The following is a 24,100-nucleotide window of genomic DNA, read 5'->3' on the forward strand; positions in this document are numbered from 1 at the left end:
AACTATTGTTTCCTTAGATGTATACTAATAATTGTAAAAAAACAAATATTTGCTAACAAAAGTTAAATACTGTACAATTTATGAAAAATAAAATTTAAAGAATTAGAAGCACTAAAGAGAGGTACCGACTTCAAATAGGAAATTTAACCAGAAAATGGGGAATTTGTAGTATGTCTAAGTGAACGCTAAAAACTTTTATTACTAAAGTCAGAGACCTTACTATTTTAGTTCAAATCTTTATCTACACACTTTTAAAAAATTTTTTGGTACTGGGGAGTAAATCCAGGGGCACTCAACCACTGAGCCACATCCCAGCCCTTTTTTATATTTTATTTTTAGACAGGGTCTCTCTGAGTTACTTACGGCCCCGCTAAGTTGCTGAGGCTGGCTTTGAACTTGTGATTCTCCTGCCTCAGCCTCCTAAGCCACTGGGATTAAAAGCGTGCACCACCATGTCTGGCTCTACACAGCTTTAAATAAACCTTAAAAAATATTTTCCAGTATATTTATAAGATTGCTAGATGGCATGACTGGGGAAAAAAAAAAAAGCTATTCTAGAATGTGAACTACCTTAGAATTGGGATGTGTTTCTTTTATCTATTTTATATCCCAAGTTCTTGGAATGATGCCTGGAGCTCAAAGTTAAAATGCAAGTAATATTTGTTGCCTTGAACTGAACTGGGGGCAAATACATATTTTTATTTTTGGTCTAGTTTTTGCTCTACTTCAAGTTCTATATTTGAAGTACCCAAGAGGCTCCTGGTTTGAGCCTTTATCCTTAAATTGAGTATGGTATGCCAATATACATACATTTTTTACATCAGCCTTCTAAAGGATCCTTGGAACTGAATTGTTACTGGGCTCTGAATCTTCTCTTATATGGCTTGATTCTTATTTCTTAGGTAACAGTTAATATGAGTTTGCAAAAACAGTGCATTTTCAATGCAGAAGAAGTATGTCCATATGAATAAGAATAAAGGTCTTATATCTTATATTTCCATGTTTTAAATAACAGATACATAGCATCTTAAATGATGGCATAATTAACAATTTTTAGACACCCAACATAATACACTGTATTACAATGCAACATGGTAGGTTTCCATTTTAGGAACAAAAATAAATTTCACATAAAAAAAGATTTATTATTTTAATTCACATAAAATACATTTAGAATAAGTCAATTTTAGCATCAGTGAACAACAACAAGCACAGAGAAGCTTTAAGAAGAGTAAGTCTCCATTCTGTCCAAAACACACATATAAAATGCTTTTACAATTATTGATCATCACCTCGTTGCCTTAAATTTCTAGACTTTCCATTTTCGATTTTTCTCTTTTTGAAAACTGGGGCCACACCATCTGCTGCAACTCCAAGAGAAGTAACTGTTTTTTCTTTAAATACCACTTTGGGTTCCCCAATATCACCTTCTGAAGTTGACACATATTCATTTTCAGGGCTTGGAAGTTCCAAATCTACCTCTTCACTGAAACAGAAAGCAAAAATAAAACCATTATTTGACAGAATAAGACAAATGTTTGCCACCAAAGCCCCCAGATCACCTAATGATGACTAATGGTGAAAAGTTAGAAGGTGGTCATTTTGAAGTAGTAAACTTTTAAAATACAGACTTTACAATTTTATTTAAGAGACTGAATTCTTATCAAGTGGAACATCAACTTTTTTCCTACAAAAAGTCTCAGTTATTAGTCTTTTATTTCTACTACAGAAAATGCCCATGCTTATATAAGATATACAGTACCAGTAGATACATAAGGGAGAGGTATTTATGGAAACTGATTTTGCCATAATTGAAAAGGACTTTGAAGGATTATACAGAAGATGAAAATCATGGAATCTTGATATCCTAACACAGAAGACAGTGTGGCTGTTTGCCTAGGACCCCTTTTCTAAAAACCTAGTTCTTCAACCATCCACATGGTTTGTTATAAATAATCAGTTGATTGGTCCTGACTACAAGTACAGTATACTACAGAACATTACAGAATCTTTTTGAATTACTGGAACAGTTACAAAAAACAATGATATAAGTACCTCCACAAAACCAGAATCATTTCCAAATTCAACATGCAAAAACTGTAAAGGATATATTGAGACATACTGCAATAAAAGTGGGGGGGAAAAAAGAACCAAAAAGGCTTCCCATCTACCTGAAAAACCACCAATTCAAAAATTATGCAGAAACACTATATTAAAAACTATTCCAAAAATGATGACATCAAGGACTGTTCATTCCAAGTTTATGGGGTTTATGGGCAGAATTACATTTAGAGACAAATCAATTGCTTTAACTTTTCATTAGGAAACAAGAACAGACCCTCTTTCATCTCTTGTCAATATTCTAAGTGTTCATCCAAAGAGAGTAAGAAAAACAGGAAACCTAAGAAAAGTCAGAGCAAGAAAATGATAAAAACAAGAAATGAAGAAACAAAGTATAATAATTAAATTTAAGAGCTGGTTTACTGAGGATAAACAAAAAATCCTTTGGCAAATTTTATTAAAAAAGGAGAGCTGGGTACTGTGGCACACACCTGTAATCCCAGTGATTCAGCGGGCTGAGGCAGGAGGATCTCCAGTTCAAAGCCAGCCTCAGCAATTTATTGAGGCCCTGAGCAACTCAGTTAGACCCTGTCTCTGAATAAAATATAAAAAAAGGCTGGGGATGTTGCTCAGTGGTTAAGCACCTCTGGGTTCAATCCCTGGTACCAAAAAATAAAAATTAAAAGAAGGAGAAAACAAAAATATTTAACAACTTAAAAATTAGAACACAGGGAAAGCTAAAATATTCTGAATGTCTACTATGTGCCACATACTACACTAGGCACTTGGAGTAGAAACATTTATTTTGACTCTTCTAATGCCTCATTCCCATTTTTCTAGTACTACAACTCTCTTTATTATTATTATTACTTGTATTTTGGGGAACTACTTTTCCGTCTTTCTAAGTCTATGAATTCTGAGTTCAGTTCATGTCCACTCAGTAGTTAGCTCAGGAATGGGTACTGTGTACATGATAGAAGTAGGACAAATTCAGGAACTGCCAATAAAAAAACACTCTATTTTTGCTGGGATACTTTACATTAAGTATGACATAAACTTAAAGCTTTGCCATCAGGTGGGAAGAGCCTGCCTGGAAAGTGGTCAACTCAAAGGAAAGGAGAGCGGTAATAGAGACAGACAGTGTCCTGATCATTTTATTCAAGCCCCTATCCCCAGCTACACTTGAAACTTCTTCCAGACATACGTAAAATTCTGTCATTTGCAAATGAAAAGAAAACTGGAGTACATTATATGTACTTCTACAACAAAAACAATAAAACGAAAATTGTGAGCCCTCATCAATTCTGATAATTGCAGTTTAGAGGTAATGTGATTTTTTTAGGTTGTTTGATAAGACTTAAAAATTTCAACAAATGCTATTCAGTTCAATGATCTTAAACAAAAAGACAGGATAACAAAATTTCTTCTTCCACATTTAGATTATGCAGAAAGAGCTATGAAGACAAGTATTGAGAGTTCTTTTTTATTTTAACTGAAAATTGAACCCAGGGGCACTTACCCACCGAGCGACATTCCCAGCCCTTTTTCTTTTTTATTTTATTTAGAGACAGGGTCTCTCTTTGAGTTCCTTAGGGCCTTGCTAAGTTGCTGAGACTGGCTTAGAACTCATGGTCCTCTTGCCTCAGCCTCCCAAGCTGCTGGAATTTACAGACATGTGCCACCTTGCCCGGACTAGAGATCTTACAAACGTGGATACAAATACAGGTAGGTCTAGAGCTATTATAACAGTTGTACAATGTAAGAATAAATTAGGAAATTTGCTAAGATTGCAAAAGCAAAACAAACAAGAATATAAGGACAAAGATAAAATTTCAAAATCGTACTGATAGTTCAGAAAACAAAAAAAGAACCATTCTGTATAATATAAAACTTGAAGAACATTTATCTCAGTAGATCATAATGTTATACCGACTCCTCCAAGACTGATGAGGGGATGCGCTGACAAATATATGAAAAAAATTTTCAACCTTATCAGTAAAGAAAAGTTAAAACAAGGAATGTTTTGCCAAATTAGAAATTATTTAAAATCCAGTGGGATAGGAACTTTCAGAAACTGCTAATGGAGTATCAGTATACTCCTTCTGGAAAATAAGTGGACTCTGTGTATTAAGATTTTAAAATGTTCACAGCCATGTGTGGTGGTGCATGCCTATAATCTCAGTGACTCCGGAGGCTGAGGCAGGACTGAAAATTTGAGTCCAGCCTAGGCAATTTAGGAAGACCCTGTCTCAAAATAAAAAATAAAGAGAGTGAAGATGCAGTTAGGGGTAGAATAACCCTGGGTTCAATCCCAGTGCCACAGATTTAAAAATGTAACTGTTACACAGATATTCCACTTGTTGTCAGATACATGTACAGAGAAAGATATCCATATAATAATGAGTTCATTATAAAAATTAAAAATGGGCTAGGCATGGTGTTGCATGCCTATAATTCCAGCAGCTCAGGAGGCCAAGGCAGGAAGATCACAAGTTGAAAGCCAGCCTCAGCAACTTACTGAGGTCTTAAGCAACTTAGCAAGACCCTGTCTCAAAATAAAAAATAAAAAGAGCTGGGGATGTGGCTCAATAGTTAAGTGCCCCTGGGTTCAATCCCTGGTACAAAAAAAGAAAGGATAAATAAATGCCCAACAAAAAGAATGGCTGAGTAAAATCAAGGTTGAAATAGTGTTTATAAAACTTTAATATAACAGGAAAATATTAATAATGTAAAATGAGAAAACATACTGAGAAAAATATTTAAAAACGTTAGTATTATTTCTGGGTAACTGAATAATAAATTATTTTTATATACTTAATTTTCAATATTTCCTACAACATTCAGGTGGATGTGGTGTGAATTCCTGTAATCCCAGTGACTTGGGAGACTGAGGCAGGAGGATCACAAGTTCAAGGTCAGCCTTAGTAACTTACCGAGATCCTAGGCAACTTGGTGAGAACCTGTCTCAAAATAAAAAATAGGGCTACGAATGTGGCTTAGTGGTAAAGCACCCCTGGATTAAATCCCTAATACCAAAAAACAATAACAAAAAAACTAATGTAAATATGCATGCTTTAATTTGGGGTAGGAACCCCCTTTAAAAAAAAACTAGGTTGACCTATTTATGAAGTTGGCCATAATCCATTATATATTAAACTATCTGACTAGGCTAAGATTTAATAAGAATGATTTCAGCATATATTCATCACAAGTAAAACAAAAAAAAAATCTCAACTTGGAAGTACCGATGTAGGACCATCTTCTATTTTAAGTCAAATAAGAGCTGAAGTAATGGAGCAGTCTATTATTTCTGTAACTTTAATATATATAGAATCATTATGCTTATCATGGTAACTGAAACTATGTAGCATTCAGCACATATTTCCTAATATTTCATTTAGTAATACAATTTTAGAGGTTGAGGCAGGAGTATCACAAGTTTGAGACAGGTCTGGGCAACTTAGCAAGACACTATCTCGAAATAAAAAGGGCTGGGAATGTAGCTCAGTGGTAGAGTGCACCTGGTTTTAATCCTCCTGTACACAGAGAAAAAAAAAGTACTATAAATACAACTTGAACAATTTCATAATAACATTTTCACAGCAGTCCTAAGCTGTATTATATTATATCACACTTAAGGAATCAATTCTAAGATGAGTATATAGAACTGTCCAATACTCATATAACTCTATCTTATGAAAAACATCTTTTCATTAAAATATAACTTTAAGGGCTGGGGATGTGGCTCAAGCGGTAGCGTGCTTGCCTGGCATGTGTGCGGCCCAGGTTCGATTCTCAGCACCACATACAAAGATGTTGTATCTGCCGAAAACTAAAAAATAAATATTAAAAAATTCTCTCTCTCTCTCTTTAAAAAAAAATATAACTTTAACAATCATTTCGCTGTAAAAGTATACATAAAGAAACCATCTTACATTATCATTTGAAAGCACTGAGGCTTTGAAGAATACTCCTTTGTGCATGTAGATACTTTTTGTTTTTTTTAAACCTGAAGTTTCCTTTAAGCATTGCAGAAAGACTAAATGTGAAACTGGTAGTGACATCTTTCTTTCATGGTATAAATATTCCTAAGAAAATAACTTACTTGAACTAATAAACTAATAATGTAAAACTTTACTATGATTTTGTTTAACTGATAATGAACTGGTCTGTTTATCGAATATCTGCTTTATAATTCTGAAGTGTAGTAAGCTACTTTCAAGAGAATAACAAAGCAAAAACTTTTTTCTTGCCTTTAGATATATCCTATTGCTAAGAGCCAAGTATATGATGCATGGCATTTTTGGTCGAAAGGTGACGCCAGCTAGCCATTGAGATGATATGATTATGTTAAGATTTGCATTCATATGGATATTGGACTCCTGCTGTTCACCTAGGCCGGCTACGGGACTCCTGGAGAGTTCCCATTGGTTGGGGAAGTACAGTAGGAGGGAGTTCCGGGGGAGGAACTCTCTGCGGTCCGGGAGGAGGCCGCGTGGGTGGAAAAAATCTTCCCAGGGGGTACCGGACATTGGCGGCAGTTTCAAAAAATAAACTTTGTTCCTGCTTGAGTGGCTCGTGATTTTGTGCCCAGCCAGACTGCGGCATCCTATGATATATGTAAAGCATCTTGCAAAGCATTTATTGAATATGAACATATTTATTCCTCAAAAAAATGATGGTGAATGTGAGAATGTGCACATGTACATGTGTGAGTTGGTCAACAGAAATGTCATGCATGTTTTGGTAAGAATTAAAACAATCCTTACCTTCCTTTTAAAAGTAACCAGTACCTTACATTTTAAAATAAAAACCACTCTAGAAATAAAGAAGTGAGTACTCTGTACTTTTTAGGGTTTTTTTTTTTTTTTGGGTGCCAGGGATTGAACTTGGGGTCTTATGCATGCAAGGCAAGTGCTCTACCATTGAGCTACACCCCCAGTTCCTGGGCTACACTTTTAATAAGAACAGTACCCTTGAAATTAATGGTTGCAATACATGTATATTGTACTGGAATATGCAATACTTGTAATAACAGTGGGATTAAGGTTTTAAGTACTTACTGAGATTTGACTTCTTGTTTAATTTCTTTCCATTCCCCGTATGGATTTGGCTTTTTAAGAGTTTTGGGTTTTTCTTCATTTGGACCTGATGAATTCTGTTTTGGGATACTTTTTTCCTTCTGCATTTCTGGGTCAGTTCCTTCATTACTCTTTTTATTTTTTTCCTGAAATGTAACAGTCAAGAAACAACACTTCAAGTAAAGCTTATCACAAATCAAAAGTTAACTTCTTTTAAAAGTCATCTTACAGATTTACCCTTAATAATATATTAGATCTCACTTAATAGTTTAATTTGTACATAATACATGGAAGAACTTTAATGCCTGATGTATTAGTTTTCATTACTGTGACCAAAATACATGGCAAGAACTTAGAGAAGGGCTGGACATGGTGGTGAATGCCTGTAATCCCAGAGATTCGGGAGGCTGAGGCAGGAGGATTGCAAGTCCAAAGCCAGCGGCAGTAATTTAGTGAGGCTCTAAGCAACTCAGTGAGACCCTGTCTCTAAGTAAAATATAAGAAAGGGCTGGGGATGTGGGTCAGTGGTTAAATGCCTCTGGTTCAATCCCTGGTTTTAAAAAAAGGAACTCAGAGAAGGAAAGATGGCTTATGGTTTCAGAGGGTCAGTCCATGGTTGGCTGGCTCCAAGGCAGAAATAACATGACAGGAGGGCATGGTGGAGGAAATCTGCTCAGCTCATACCAGTTGGGAAACAGAGACACAGAGAAAAGTGCCAAGGACAGATATAGTCCCCATGGCTATGCCCCTTGTGACCTACTTCCTCCAGTCACGTCCCACCTGTGTATAGTTTTCACCACCTCTCAGTAAGTGTATTCAAATTATATTATTTTTCTATTTTTATTTTTTCATGTTTTTTATTGGTGCATTATAATTCTGTATAATGGTGAGATTTGTTTTTACATATTCATACATGCACACAGTATTATAATATAATTTGGCTACTATCATTCCCTTGTACTTCCCCTTTTCCTCTACTTCTCCCTCCCCATGGTTCCTTCCCTCTACTCTACTGATCTTCCTTTAATTTTCATGAAATCCCTGCCCCCTCTTTTCCTCTCCAGCTTCCACATGAGAGAAAACAGATAACCTTTGACTTCCTGAGTTTGCCTTGTTTTGCTTAATATGTTCTCAAGTTCCATCCATTTTCCTGCAAATAACATAACTTCATTCTTTTTTATGGCTGAATAAAACTCCTCTCTCTCTCTCTCTCTATATATATATATATATATACACATACATACACACACATATACATATAGATATGTGTATATATATACACATATATATAAATACACACACACACACCCCACATTTTTTTTATCCATTGATACACTGACAGACACCTAGACCAGTTCCAGTTTAGGCTCATTCTCATTCAAACTAATAATCCATTAAGTAGATTAATCCACTGATAAGGTTAGAGCCCTCATGGTCCACTCATTTCACCTCTGAACACTGCTGCACTGCCCAGCACAGCAGCTCTTGGGGAACATTCCAGATCTAAACCATAACATTCAAGAACGTTTTTCATTATGTCTACTCTAACATATTAGGTCTCTCTTTTCTGCTTTCTTACCTAGCTTACATATCCAACAGTGATCTCCCTTTATATTGTTTTCCTTTTGAATTTGATGCTATGTAATCAGACTCTTCTATAGCTATGTCTATTTAGAGAACTCCTTCAACTTGTTAAGATTTAATTGAAAATCATCTTCACTCTGAGGATACTGCCAGAGCCTCACTGGCCTGTATAACTAGCAACTATGTATGAATTAGAAAGAAACCTCATTGGGGTAGAAGCAATTCCCACAGATGCCCCTGGATAGGGATAGGGATGGTACTTTATGGCATACCTTCATCGGGATAACACACCTCTGTAACTTAGTTTAGCAAGTGGATCATGTATTGATTTAATCCTCTTTGCAAACTGTACAGCTATGAGTTACTGGCCTGGGACACTGTTTCCTGTGCAATTCTTTGAAAGGATGTCAACTCATCTCTTCATAAGGTTGGTATTATAGGACTAGGATGCAGTGTCCACTTTTCTTAGCAATTCTGACTGCTTGCAGGCCATGACTCTCTTTCTCTCTTTTTTTTAGTTGTAAATGGACACAATATCTTTATTTATTTTTATGTGGTGCTGAGAATTGAATCCAGTGCCTCATGCGTACAGGACAAGCTCTCTACCACTGATCTACAACTGCAGCCTCCCTCCTTTTTAAAAAATATTTTTTAGTTGTAAATGGACACAATATCTTTATTTTATTTATTTATTTCTACCATGACTCTCTTAATAAATAATTTTTACTGAGGCATAAAAGGTCATGATAGCTGGTGTGTGGCGCATGCCTGTAATACCAGCAACTTGAGAGTCTGAGGCAGAAGGATACCAACTATGAGGCCAGCCTGGGCAACTTAGTAAGACCCCGTCTTAAAATTTAAAAAGTAAATAAAAAGGTGTTGGGGGAAGGTAGCTCAGTGGTAAAGCACCCTGGATTTCATTTCTAGTATGCGAAAAAGGAGGACATGATACTTTATACTTTGATTCTTACACAATAAAGATCTCCTCTGAGGATCACACCCACCACTTTCTATACTATTCTCTCCATTATTCTTTACATGATCAAATGACTTCAGGTGACTACTCTATATTCACTGATAATGCTGGCAAACGGCACTAATCTCTCTCTATTCAAACTCCTTTTATTAACCAAGAAAACTTTAAAATATTCTGACCTGTTTTATGAGTCTCAAAACCAATGATATTGGCCTTCACTGTGCTTTAGTCACCTAGTGACTAAATTAGTTATTCATCTACTCTGAGATTTACAGTATTACCAATATGCTAATAATATTCAAATAGTATTTCTAGTCCAGACATACAGACTAGGCTATTTTGACAGCTCTCTGAATGTTACAGAGGCTTATTAAACTTAGAAGGTCTCAAATAAACTTAAGAATTTTGTTCTCCAACAGGTATTACTAAATAGTATAGCCATTTATCCAGTTACCAAAATACAGTAGCCTCACCTTATTTTGGGGGGTATATTCTAAAATCCCCAGTGGATACCTAAAAACATGGATAGTGCTGAACCCTATATTCTGTGTTTTTCCCTATACATACAATCCTATGATAAAGTTTAATTAATAAATTAGGCATAGTAAGAGTTAAAAACAATACAGTAGGGGCTGGGATTGTGGCTTAGTGGTGGAGCGCTCGCCTAGTATGTGCAAGGCCCTGCGTTCGATCCTCAGCACCACATTAAAATAAAGATATTGTGTCTGACAATAGCATACTATAATGAAGGAAATTTCATCACGTCACTCTCATACAATTTAAAACTGATGTATTGTTATTTCTGGAATGTTCCATTTACTATTTTCAGACCTTGGTCAACTATGGGTAAATGAAACCACATAAAGCAAAATCAAGGATTGGGAGGGAGAACTACCAATATATCTTAGCTCTATTTCTACTTTTTTTTTAGTTTTCGGCAGACACAACATCTTTGCTTTGTTTGTATGTGGTGCTGAGGATCGAATCTGGGCCACACACATGCCAGGCGAGCGCGCTACCGCTTGAGCCACATCCCCAGCTATCTTAGCTCTATTTCTATCTTATATCAAAGACTGAAAAAAAGACTGTGGAACTTTCTTATAAACTGATAAAATTCTGTGAAGATTAAATCAAGAACCTACCTTAAACTTTATTATTAGCTTTTTTTTTTCTGTGGAAACCTTTTCTTCTGCTTCCTTTTCCCCATCAGAATCACTGTGTGAATCTGATGATTTGGAGTCTTCTACGGTGCCAAGTGACTTTTCATCAATTTTACTAGAAAGCATATCTCCAGTATGTGGAATGAAATCATCAGGTTTTTCCCATTTGGATTCTGCTCAACACATTTTAGTACTAGTGTTATTTAGTAACCAATTCTACTTGGAAGTAATTCCATTATAATAATTTCTATTATTTACAATTATTAAATGACAACATTGCATCTATTTCACATTACTATTTGATTAAGAAGTTTTAAAATAAAGAGTTTCCAAACATCTTGCTTTTGTATCTTTCACAAACGAATTTCAAACAACTTGGTATTTACTAGATGTAAATTACATCTACAATTCCAAAGCAAAGGGAGGCTTAAAAAATGGGTGATCCCCAAATCATGGCATTTGCAGGTAAACGGATGGCTTTGGAGAAGATAATGCTAAATGAAGTTAGCCAATCCCAAAAAAACAAATGCTGAATGTTTTCTCTGATATAAGGAGGTTGACTCATAGTGGGGTACGGAGGGAGAGCATTGGAGGATTAGATGAATTCTAGATAGGGAAGAGGGGTGGGAAGGAAAGGAAGGGGGTAGGGGATTAGCAAGGATGGGGGAATGTGATGGACATCATTATACAAAGTACATGTATGAAGACTTGAATTGGGTGTCAACCTACTTTATATACAAACAGAATATAAAAAATTGTGGTATATATGTGTATTAAGAATTGTAATGCAAAAAAACACACTAAAATACATGTATTAAGGCATAAATTGGCATGAACATACTTCATATACAGAGATATGACAAACTGTGTTCTATATATGTAATAAGAATTGTAATGCATTCCACTGCTGTTGTGTATTTAAAAAAATAAAATCGGGGCTGGGGATGTGGCTCAAGCAGTAGCGCGCTCGCCTGGCATGCGTGCGGCCCGGGTTCGATCCTCAGCACCACATACAAAGATGTTGTGTCTGCCGAAAACTAAAAAAAAAAAAAAAAAAAAAAAAAAAAAAAAAAAAAAAATAAAATCAATAAAAGATTTTTTAAAAAGTGGCTGATCCTTTTATGGACTCACAATTTATCCAATAACAATTTCAGGAAACATACTAATAAGGATCATATGTGAGATTCCCTGAAATTTACTTATCATAAAGATTTCCTGAAATTTTCACACACAAAAAAAAATCATTAAAAAAATTTTTTTTTGTAGTTGTAGATGGACATCATGCCTTTATTTTATTTGTTTCATTTTTATGAGATGCTAAGGATTAAACACAGTGCCTCACACATGCTAGGCAAGCGCTCTGACACTGAGCTATAGCCTTAGTCCTAAAATCATTCTGATATGATTATGAAGATATGATTGGATATAATCTGTCACTTTGATAGTGGGAGGGGGACTTCAATCGATTCAGCTCCACTGCCATCTAGTGGTTCACTAGGCTTTTAGTAAAATGAAAACATTTCTCATTGTCTTGAAAATATTCTCTATTTTTAGTTTAATAAGTGATTATTCAATTCACTGTCCAACTGAGGTAGTTTTAAAGCTGAAAGGCCTGCTATTAACAATCAATGCTCCAAGTATAAGCTGAAATCATTTAGGGCAAATCAGTATGAAGAGCCTCGTAAATACTTTCCTTTATCTGTATTTCATACAAATAACAAAAAGAACTATCAAGAAATAATTTACTAAGCACTTCCTATGTTCCAGCACTGTTTTGGGAACTTTACAGGTATCTAATCTTAATGACTCCATGGAGTATATACTATGACCATCTATTTTTACTGAAGAGTGACTATAGGCTCAACGACAGGCTCACTAACACATCACTGGTAAAGGAAGAAGTTGTGCATTGAGCTTAGATCTGTCTAATTCTAAAGCCATATTATATCACTCTTTGTTTTATCTCTATAAAAAGTTAGTACTTTACTTGGATAGAAACACTGCTATAACTGGGCAGGCTTGCTTGCTATCTGTTTAAGGGTTAAAAGGGCTATTTTTTACTAAAATATTTAATGCTATATAGAAGTCTTTGAATAGTAGAAATTAAAAAATGAAAAACCCCTCCAAAGTTACATCAAAGCTATAGCCAAACTGATAAGTTTAACTGTAGTAGGCCCAAGTGTAATTAATTACTTGAAGTTTTATGAAATAAATTTGAAAAATTTAGATGGCAGTAATTATGCATGTTTTATAAATATTTATACAACTGAAACATTAGACAAAGTGAAAATGTGACAATTTTAGCCACTGCTAAAATAACTTGTTTTATTTTTTAAAAAAGGAAAAAGAAAGTTCAAGTGCTGGGGGGAGGTGTGCAGGTGGCACTATAGCGCTATGGTAGAACAAACATAAAATCCTGGGTATAATCTCTAATGCCCACACACATACAAAAACAAAAACAAAGAAAAGAAAATTGAACATTGGCGATCTCTAAGGTACTTTCCATAGAAATGATCATATTTCTAAAATCATAACAAAACCCAGTAATTTTAGAGTAAAAATTATTAAATTTGCAAATGACATATCAATTGAGAATAACATTAATACACTGAACAATATATTACAAGTAGAAATCTTTTTGCTTTTCTACTGTACTAATGTTATTATTATTATTATTTTTTGGTACTGAGGATTGAACCCAGGGCACTCAACCACTGAGCCACATTCTCAGTCCTTTTTTATATTTTATTTATAGAGACAGGGTCTCACTGAGTTGCTAAGAGTCTCGCTAATTTATTGAGGCTTTTATCCTCCTGCCTCAGCCTCCAGAGCCGCTGGGATATTACATACATGTATCACTGCGCCCAGCTGTACTAATGTTTTTAAATTACGAAAAGCAATACAGGCTTTCTATGGAAATGTTTATTACATACTAAAATCCCAAGTTCAGATGAACTTTAGCAGACTAACAAGCAGTTTTAGGTACAATTTAGACAGTTAAGAAAATCAAAGAGGGCTGGGGTTCTACCTCAGTAGTAGAGTCCTTGCCTTGCATGTGAGAAGCACTGGGTTCATTTCTCAGCACCGCATATAAATAAATGAATAAAATAAAGTCCCATTAAGAACTAAAAAACAATTAAAAAAAAAAAAGAAAAATCAAAGATAATTCTTACCTCCTGTTTCTGTATTATAATAATAGCTATAACCATCTTCACTTAAACCTTCTATCCAAATGGCCTTCACTGCTGTCTAATAGGATGGGGGGAAAAAACAGAATAAATTGAATATAATGATGATAATAGTTATATATTGCATTATTAAGGTAGATTTAGCCACTTTTCCCTTTTCACCCGACACCTGGAAGTTAGGTATAGTGATACCCCTGATGGCCAGGAAGCTTGATTTCTGGCTAATCATGAATCAAATTGAGAGAATGTCTCACCTCTGAAAGCCAGGAATTCCTCTCAGATGGACAAGGACATGTGAATGATAACGAACTGCAAACAACTATTAATATTCACCCTGCATGGGGTTTCTGAATAGACAACAGTTTCATTTCCACCCAGCCTTCTAACTTAAAGGATTACAGGAAGAAAGGAACAAAGTTAGAGGTGGGGATTGGGGTAGCAGGATAATTTGGAAGTAAAATTTGCTTAATAAAACTCTGTAAAAGCCCCAGAAGTCAATCACTTTAAAGAATAAGCAAAAACACTATGAATGTGCTTCCATTACCTTTTTTAAGTTTCCTTGAAATCCTTCAGGTTTCTCCCACTGGGATGCTTAAAGCAAAATATATTGCATTTATAAAATCTTTTTTGCTTAAAAAAAAAAAAAACTCCAAAGAATTTAATTTGGCAAAAATTTACAAACTAGTCATTGTGTATAAAACACTATAGAAATACAGTTTAAAACATAATTGAAATGTAAAAAAAAGCCCCATACATGCCAGCAACATTATGCAAAAGAATATAGGTGTTATGTAACCAAGAAGAAACGACAAATCACAGGATCAGAATTTACTAGATCAGAAGTTACTAGAATGTTTTATCTTCACGAGATGGCTCTCTAACATTAATTCCCATGGAACTTGCACAGGATGTATTAGAACTACATAAGGCTTCTTTCAAAGATTTCATGGAATTTAGGATTGGGTTAGAAAGAGAATAGCTTTTTGTTATCTTAGGGCAAGGGAGACGATGGAATGAACAGTGACTTGAAAGAGGAAAAGATGAAGTAAAGAATTAAAGACAAATATTACTGAGGGCAAGAGTATATAAAGTAGAAAGGCGAAGAAATGATGCCTTAGAAGGGAGAAAAGAATGAATAACATGTTTTTAAGTAAATCTGAGAAAGACTACTCATCCCTAGAATTTAATTGTTTGGGGAAATCTTTATTGCTGTGCACTATTTATTTCACTTAAGCCTCAGTATAAATTATTACCTATTATTATTACTGTTATCACCATTTCTATGTAGTCCCAAACTGATTATGATTCTAATCATAATTACGACATCGTCACTTCAAATTTTTTTCATTATTAACTTTCTGATCTCATTTCCAAACCTTCCTGATCATTCTGAACTTTTTTTGCTGGCTTTTCTTCAATCCATTCCTTCAATATATATACTAATCATCCGTTTTTACTTTTTGTTCCATTGTTTGTAATTTCATATACTCCTAAAGGTAAATATGTTATCTACAACCCCAAACTCAATTTAGCTCCTTAACTCAGATTCTAATTATCAATTAGCCACTGAAAATTGCCACATGAATGTTTTACCTCTGCCAAAAGACTCTCTATGCCTTAAAACTTTCAATTTTTTTAAAGTTTATATTGTTCCATTTGTTGAAATGCTATACCCTCTTAATCTATTGAAATCTTTGGATTCATTCAAAATACTTATGGAGTATTTGCACTTCGCCAGGCAAGCACTGTGTTAAGTGGTAGGGATACAAATGGCAAGACACCATTCTTGATGTCCCAAGATTAGCTCAAAAGTAATTCCTGTGATAATCTCTCACATCATATAATCACAATTAATTAGTCATTATTTTGAGATACCATATAATCTTTACTACTACACTTGAAAGTTCCTCCTGGAATCAAAATTTATTTCTGTCACTAAATTTTGTTTCTGGATAATAAAATAAAGTTATTTTTCCTAGAATTTATATGAAGGAAAAATCCCAAATATATTTAGTTTTTAAGGAAAATAAAAAGATGTTTTTGATATTCCCACTGAAAAACATCATTATGTATTTCATTTGAAATTGCTATCTGACATTAATATGAATGGGGGAGTTTACTATATCAATCAAGACAAGTACACAAAAAAAGAAACCAGTTTCTGGCTCCCAGACTGCTTTTGGCTAGAAAATCTTAACATTTCCTTTCAAGGACCTTGCAATTTGTAAAATGAATTAAAAAGTCGTATTTCCATGTAGTTCATATTTTCAGAAAATTTTACTGAGAAAATATAAAGCTATTAAAACCTTAAGTATGACATTGAGTCACAATGAGAAAGGTACTTTTTTAAAGGGCACATAATTTTTTAAACCTTTTGGCTAAAATAAGTTACAGTCTTTCACTGTTTAAAATGTTCCAATATTAAATAAAAATCCTAACACAAAATAAACTATTTGTTCCAATGGAACTATTTTCTACTAGTTCTATGCTTAAATGACTTACCTCCTGTGATGAGATCATAATAGTAATGATAACCCTCAGAGGTTATGCCTTCTACCCATCTACCCTTTGAAGAATCTTTTTTTTTCTTCTTCTTTTCTTTCTGTTGATTGGATGCAGAGGTGGGTGGAATAGTGGGGGTTACTGGTGATATGGTTGGCTCTGAAATTTCTAAAAAAAAAAAAAAAGGATGAGAGAAAGGCAAAGTTGTCAAGTAACCTCACTTTTTTTTCTTTCACAAAATATTAATAATGTTATTTTAATCAAAAGTTTGACAAGATTTGGAAAAATAATCATGCAAGAACACACTGAAAAATAAAAAAAAAAGTGGTAAGGGGAATTTAGTACAACTTTATATTAAAACTTATTCTAAAACTATGGTTTAAAAAAAAGATCCAAGACTGGGAATGTAGCTCAGTCTTAGTGCCTGGCACATATTTAAGGTCCTGGGTTTGATCCCCAGCACTGGGGTGAAATGTTAGAGGATCCAGCAGTGTCAAATGATACAGAAACAGGCAAAGACATGACTGAAACAGAATGGTTCAGATATAGAGCTAACTCCAAATTTCTGATATATTTTATTAGAAGGAAAAAGATCATATAATAGAAGATGTTAGAATAACTGGTTAATTTTTAAACAACAACAACAATATAAAATAAAGTAAAAGCTATTCTCCACTCTTTTACATGAAAATAAATATCAGACCAAAAATACTTTACTAAAAGAACATGAAGTTAAAAAACACACATGCTGAGGATGGTGGTGCATGGCTGTAATCCCAATTACAGAGGCTGGGGCCAGAGGATCACAAGTTCAAGGCCAGCCTCAGCAACATAGTGAGGCCCTAAGCAATTTAGTGAAAATCTATTTCAAAGTAAAAAATAAAAAGGGCTGGGGATGTGGCTTAGTGGTAAAGTGTCTCTGGTTCAATCCCCAGTACCCAAAATAAAACCACATACAGACAAAGTAAAATAATGTTAAATCCAACCACATAAAAATTAAGACATTGTGTATGGCAAATATAAAAACAAAAAATCAAATATATGTTTTTTTCATGAAAGACAAATGAGAAAATACAACGAATATAAGAATTAATGCATGGGCTGGATTGTAGCTCTGTGGTAGAGCGCTTGCCTAGCATGTGCAAGGCGCTGGGTTTGATCCTCGGCACCACATAAAAATAAATAAATATAATAAAGGTATAAAAGAATCACATCATTCTTAAAAAAATAAAATGAATTAATGCCTAACAAAGATTCCTTACAAATCAAACATTCTAACAAGAATGCACAAAAGCAACTCAGAGAATAACATTTACCTTCACTAATACTAAAAGAAATGCAAATAAATATAATTAATTTTTGTAGGAGATCAGTAAGTACTGTAAAGAATGATCAAATCCAGTCCTAGTCTGATCTATCAGGTACTTACACAGATGTGAAAAAATATGTAGTTTTTATGACTTTACTTTCTCCCAAAAGATTGGACAATATTTCCAACACATTAATAAATGTTTTATTTTTAGTGAAAGTGTAAATCAGCCCAACATTTCTGGATATTAGCTACAATATATATGATATACTCACACTTTGATATTACAATCTCATTTTGAGAAATTGTCTCACTTTGAGAAATTGAACCCTCAAAGAAAAAGAAATGTGCAAAAATGTATGCATAATGATCCATTATGTAGTATCTTTGTAAAAGTGAAAAACTGTAAGCAATCTAAATGTTAAACATGAAGAAATTAAATAAATTATGATACACTGTATAGATAGCTACCTTTTATTAAACACTATTATGGATGGTTACTATAATAAGAAATTTGTACACTAGTGTTACTTAAATTTAGTAAAAGTCCAAGGTCATATAACTAGAGAGAAGCAATTGCTTGATTCTAAAGTTTGTGTTCTTAACCATTCTGTAATCACTAAAAATGATTTATAACTGTAAATGTTTAAAAGAAAAGATGTATTTAACTTGTTACTGGAGGAGAGGAAAACTTGTAAACAGACCATAGCATAAAATGTACAATTAAAAAAGTTCTAAGGATGTCAGAGAAATCTTAATAGCATTTAGTAAATTTTTTAAAAGTTGTCTTTTTTTTAAACTACATTGTTGTACTTTTAAAGAAATAAATATCCTATTTAGGAAAACAAGGCTATGAAAAATATTCAATAGAAAAAATCCATTAACTTATAGAATGCTTATTTATTTGGTCAAAGGGCAACATAATGGAATTTCTCAATTCATGTAACTGATAAAGAGTTACATTTTTCAACTACTATTCTCTAATTCTCCAGGACTGCCTACATCTTTTTTCCTATCAAATGCTTTATCTTTAAGGAACCATGGCACTCTCACCTTAACTATCATTGTCCACAATAATACTTTTAAAGTCTAACTACAACTGTTCTTCTTTAATGAAGGCAACGCCCATTAACAGGTATTTTGCTCAAAACCTTAAATGAAACCTGTTTTAGTAGAGATTAAGGATACTACTGAATGTTGACTATCCCAACCACTATGCAAGATCAATAACTGAGATTTACTATATGCTTGGATTAATGGACAATGGATTTGTCATGGAAGAAATATTCACAGAAACTTCCCAAATTAGAGCAATGACAAGATAGGCACATTTTAGTTAAATAATGTTTTTAACCTGGAACTTGGCTATATTTAAAGCTTCAAAATAATATGCCCTCTAGTAGTAAAGTCAGTTAATTTGTCCAAAAAGGCTATTTCACCATATATTCAACCATATAAACAAATATGATTCATAGTTTTTATCATATGGATAAAATGAACTATAGTTTTAATACAAGGTTTATTTTTTTTAATTTTAAATATTTTTTTGAGTTGTAGATGGACAGAATTAATGCCTTTATTTTTTTATTTTTATGTGGTGCTGAGGATCAAACCCAGTGCCTCACGCATGATAAGCAAGTGCTCTGTCACTGAGCTACAGCCTCAGCCCAAGGTTTATTTTTTAATGAATAGTGCTTTTAGTTGAATAACGAGAGTACCTAAAAAAACTGATGGTGTCTATGAAATGAACTACTCAATTAGAACAGAGCTAGGACTAGGTAACCACAAATGTAGATTGGCTGATGTGAAGGAAGGCACTAATAGATGAGGCAAAAAAAGTAAAACAGAAGTGCAAAAGTCAAGTCCTACTATCTAAATAGGGCTATGATGCATAATAAAACCACTGAGAGTATACCCTGGGTACATAACCTCTTTACAGAAACAATAAAAGCTCTCAGCATGACCTCTGATGTTACCTTTAAAACATGCAGGCTGTTTTTTACCTGACTCTAAGCCAAGTCTTTTCAAATCCTCTTGGTATGCTTTCAGGGCAGCTGCCTCCATTGCAGCAAACTCCTTTGATGCCTTTTCTTCTTCCTTTGCTTTATCCAGGCTTTTCTGTTTAATCTATGTAAGATACACATAAAAGTGAAAGTGAGATAAAGAATTGACATTTGCACAAAAAAATTAGCAGAGAATCAGTCCAAATTACCTCACTGATCCTCTTTGCCACATTTTCCTTATGATTTTTTCCCCTTTCATGAAATTCAACACTCTGGAAAATAAGAGAAAATATAAAGATAAATTACATGAACAGCATAAAATTCACAATAAAGCATTATAGTAAGTGTGAGGATGGAAATAAGAACATTAAAATTAAAATGACTGGCAAAAAAGATAAAAACTCATTAATTTTCATGCAAATTAGCCCTTTTGTGATAAAAAAAAAAAAGCCCCTAAGAAACTGAACCTAGAAATCCTTTGGTTCTTAAAATAAAACAGAATGATCATATTAATGGGAGAAAAATACAAGGTACCAGTGATGACTGATCTTGTAAATATGATTGTAATAAAGACTCAAAAAGGCCACGAAGCCAAAAGGTTAAAAAAAATTTTAAAGAAACACCTTCAAACATCAAATGTCAAAACCATCAAGCCTCTAGAATTTTATTGTTGTATTTGTTATATTAAATAAGAGACATAAAGAACAATGTTCCTTAAAGCCACTATTAATCCTCAAAATTTTAAGAAAAATAGACATTTAAAATTATAAACACATATTTTTATACAATATGATAATGATGTAAAACGTACAACTTCCATTAAGGACAATTTGGCAATATCCGTCATAATTATACATACATTTCTCTTTTGACCCAGCAATCCCATTTCTGGGAATTTATTCCATAGATAAGCTTGCACATGTACAAAATGGTTTGGTTTTGGGGGGGGAGTAGTGGAAATTGAATCCAGGAGCACTCTACCACTGAGCTACATACTTACTTCTTTCCATTTTTTTTTTTTTTAAATCTTAAGATAGGGTTTCTCTAAATTACTGAGGCTGGCCTAGAACTAGCAATCCTCCTGCCTTAGCCTCCCGAGTTACTGGAATTACAGTTGCAATGATGCTCAGTTCAAAATGAGGTTATATATGAGGTTATTTACTGCAGCACTGTAACTAAATCGTGGTACAATCCCACAGGCTGCTATAATATAAAACAAATTCTCTAACTGGAGAGACCTCCAGAGTATATTGTCAATTTTTAAAAATATGGTCCAAAACACTACATCTACAATGTTACCTTTTATGCGTACTTGAATAAGAACCCATACCTATATACACGTGGAAACGACAAAAGAATAGGTAAGAAAGTGAAAAAAAAAAAAAAAAACCAAAAGTTAAACTATGTGCAATGACAGTTGGGGACATGGATCAGAGAGTAAGCACTATTATCTATTTAAACAACCAAAAATTTGCCCTCAGTTACAAGTATCTGGTAGTAGGCAGGAAGAAAGTCCTGGTAAACTCAGCAAAATCAAGTTCTGTCTATCAAATCTTATGCATTAACACTGAATTATTCTAAAATACTGTGAATTCCTCTTTGAAGTGTGACTTTGTAAATAATCATCTCTATTTCTTATACTGGGTTTCCTAAAGTTGATTATACCACATAAATAATAATATTGAAAGACCATTAAAATTAAATTAATTTTGTTTCTAATTAAAGGCTAAATCAGTGTGTGTCAGCAATTCAAGAAGATGAAGACAGTACTGGAAGGGATTATTTACACTAGCTAACTCATAATATTCATTTTACTGCCTCTAAGGAAAAAACTTTCTGTGATTTGCATGAAATCAAATTTTAGAAATTTCATTTTAAAAATTCATGACATTTATTTATAAGAACAGTCTAACTCAAAAAAAAAGTTAAGAACTTTGGCAAAGTATTCAAATACACCGAAAGAGAAAAACAATAACAAAAACCTCAACCAACCAAAAATACTAATACCTTATAGACAATGTAAATGTATACTAAAGAAATACAGCATTGTTAAAGATTGGACTATTCTTTTGTGTGTCCAACTCTGTCAATTAAAAAGCATTTGAATGTATATTTGATACTCTGGTTTTTATGTAGAAGGTACATAATACTATGATATGCAGAAAGGGGGCAAAATCGGTGATGTGTTTTTTATGTCTTAAAAGTTGGATCAAAGCTGAGGCACTGCCTGTAATCCCAGTGGCTCAGTAGGCTCAGGCAGAAGGATGATAAGTTCAAAGCCAGCCTCAGCAACTTAGAGAAGGACTTAGAAAACTTAGCCAGACCCTGTCTCAAAATACAAAATAAAAAGGGCAGTAGATGTGGCTCAGAGGATAAGTGTCTCTGGGTTCAATCCCTAATATCCAAAACAAACAAAAGTTGCTCCTAGACTATAAGATGATAATAATGCACTTAACAGTTATTATTTTTATATTTTATGATGGAATAATAATGATCTTTTAAATTTAAAACTCTGCATCATATATATTTAATTACATGTAGAGCAAGAAATATACAAGTAAAAGCACAATAATGATCTTTTTATATTTTGAGTTTTTCACGTTCACTCTGTATGCATTATAAGCACCACCATTACAACACAGATGTTTCATAAACATGGATGAAATTACCCACTCATGTCCATTTCTTGAAAGTCCACAGAATAATTGACTTCATAATCAAATTTAATTGATAAAAAGGAAGGCTTATAGCTTTCATAAGCAGAATAACATGACAACAGAAATCTTTTGATGTTACGAATAATCAGAGCAATGTAAAAGAAATGGACTTTGATCTAAAAGCAGCACTTCACATGAATATTATTCACATGAATACTATTAGAGTTAGTGGTATCATCATACAGGCCTATTGTCTGCTATCCAACACTTGCAGTAATCACAGAATTTCTTTGGCTGTGACTTCCAGTAGTCGGCCCTGAAAAAAGGAAAACAAGTGTGAGCTCATCCAAAAATTAAAAAGGTAAAAATTCACTTTTTTTAACCTCTTTTTTGGAGTTTGAAAGATAAGTGTTGGCTACTGAACGTTTTTGTTAACAAAGCTCCCTATTTTATTACTTATGTGGCTGAAGCAATTAACTGAGATTCTGTTGTCAATAGAGTAGAAAAAGTCGGCACAGGACTTACAAACTACTTAGAAAAATAATTTTAAAATTTTCCTTTTTTGTTACTAGCGTCAGTATGAGGAAATAAGGAACATCTCAAGAGAAAAATATTTATTCTTTACGTTCCATTCCAACTTTTTGGGAGGATGCTATAACGGAGGCCTACAGAAACTCAAGTATGCCTTAAATGTCATATTCACCAAAACAAGTATAAGTCTACTCTGGGGAAAGACGTGGCTCCTTCGAGAGTATCAGTTAATACAATTTGTTCTTGAGCTTCGGGATGAGTTGGAAAAGCAACGGGATCTCACAGAATGCGATCAAAAGAAAGTCATTATGCTGTCTAAGGCTGGCCGCTTCTCGTGAGCGAGGACTGCAACGGTGGCCGCAGCCCAACACCAAAGTTTCACAATACCCCAGGATTCAAGCGCTAAGGAACCAGAAAGGGCGCCGGCGACCCCCGAGACAACGTAGAAAGAAGGAGCCCTAAGCTGCAACCATTTCTGCAGTGCAACCTGCCACTTCAACGGGCCGCAGGCTCCCAGCTTAGACTCAGTGCAGCGGCATTCAGGTGGCTCCTAAGGGTAGCACTTCTACCCCGCCCAAAGAACCGGCCTTGCAGGTCCGCTGCTGGACCCGAGCGAGTTAAGGGCGCGTCTGTCACGCCCCCGGCCCGAAGGGCGGGAGTGGGTGGCGGCAGCGGAGGGACCCGGAGGGAAAAAGATGTCCAGAGAAACAACACCTCGTTGTTCAGAGCCTGAGACCCGACTCACATGACTGCGCCTGCCGCTCCGCGCGTCGCCGGGGATCCGACTCACATACACTCAAAGAGGAGAGAGTCAGCCCGGCCAGCTGCGAGGCCCACACGAACCTCACTCTCAGCTCTGACACCTCCCACCTTCCCTGAGACCAGCGTTCCACAGTTCCCAACTACGGGTGCCCAGAAGACTCAGTCCGCGTTAGAAATCGCCTCCTCCTCCCCTCCCCCTACAGGGGCGGTACTCTAAAATCTTGAGAGGTGGGGTCGATATAAAGGAGTTGAGGTCACGAAGAAGGAGCGAAAGCGCGACGGGACT

At 34.6% G+C, this 24,100-nt stretch overlaps 1 protein-coding gene across 4 annotated transcripts; it reads right to left on the minus strand.

The window, feature by feature from the left end:
- Positions 1-1,124: 1,124 nt before the first annotated feature.
- Positions 1,125-24,098, minus strand: Wbp4 (WW domain binding protein 4). Of its 4 annotated transcripts, none has more exons than XM_046454042.2 (10): positions 23,798-24,098; positions 22,765-22,837; positions 20,074-20,136; positions 19,865-19,988; positions 16,553-16,720; positions 14,595-14,641; positions 14,036-14,111; positions 10,845-11,035; positions 7,125-7,288; positions 1,125-1,486 (listed from the first exon to the last, which is right to left on the minus strand). In XM_046454042.2, coding segments are annotated over exons 1-10 (1,116 nt in total). In that variant the 5' UTR covers positions 23,800-24,098; the 3' UTR covers positions 1,125-1,278. The 4 variants fall into 4 exon arrangements, with proteins under 4 accessions (XP_046309998.1, XP_046309997.1, XP_058438593.1 ...); XM_046454041.2 differs by having other exon boundaries at positions 19,838-19,988; positions 23,798-23,985; XM_058582610.1 differs by lacking the exon at positions 23,798-24,098 and adding an exon at positions 23,540-23,558 and having other exon boundaries at positions 19,838-19,988.
- Positions 24,099-24,100: the final 2 nt, after the last annotated feature.

Source organism: Marmota monax, unplaced genomic scaffold (genome assembly GCF_021218885.2).
Source record: "Marmota monax isolate L192 unplaced genomic scaffold, Marmota_monax_Labrador192_F-V1.1 WCK01_AAM20220418_F8-fsc00011, whole genome shotgun sequence".
NCBI classification, from domain to species: domain Eukaryota; kingdom Metazoa; phylum Chordata; class Mammalia; order Rodentia; family Sciuridae; genus Marmota; species Marmota monax.

Excerpts from the sequence above, each read along its gene's own strand:
- Wbp4 (XM_046454041.2), bottom strand. Across the intron at positions 14,642-16,552 it reads TTATGATCTCATCACAGGAG|CATCCCAGTGGGAGAAACCT; the intron begins GTAAGTCATTTA and ends TTTTGCTTTAAG. Across the intron at positions 14,112-14,594 it reads TTCAAGGAAACTTAAAAAAG|ACAGCAGTGAAGGCCATTTG; the intron begins GTAATGGAAGCA and ends CCATCCTATTAG.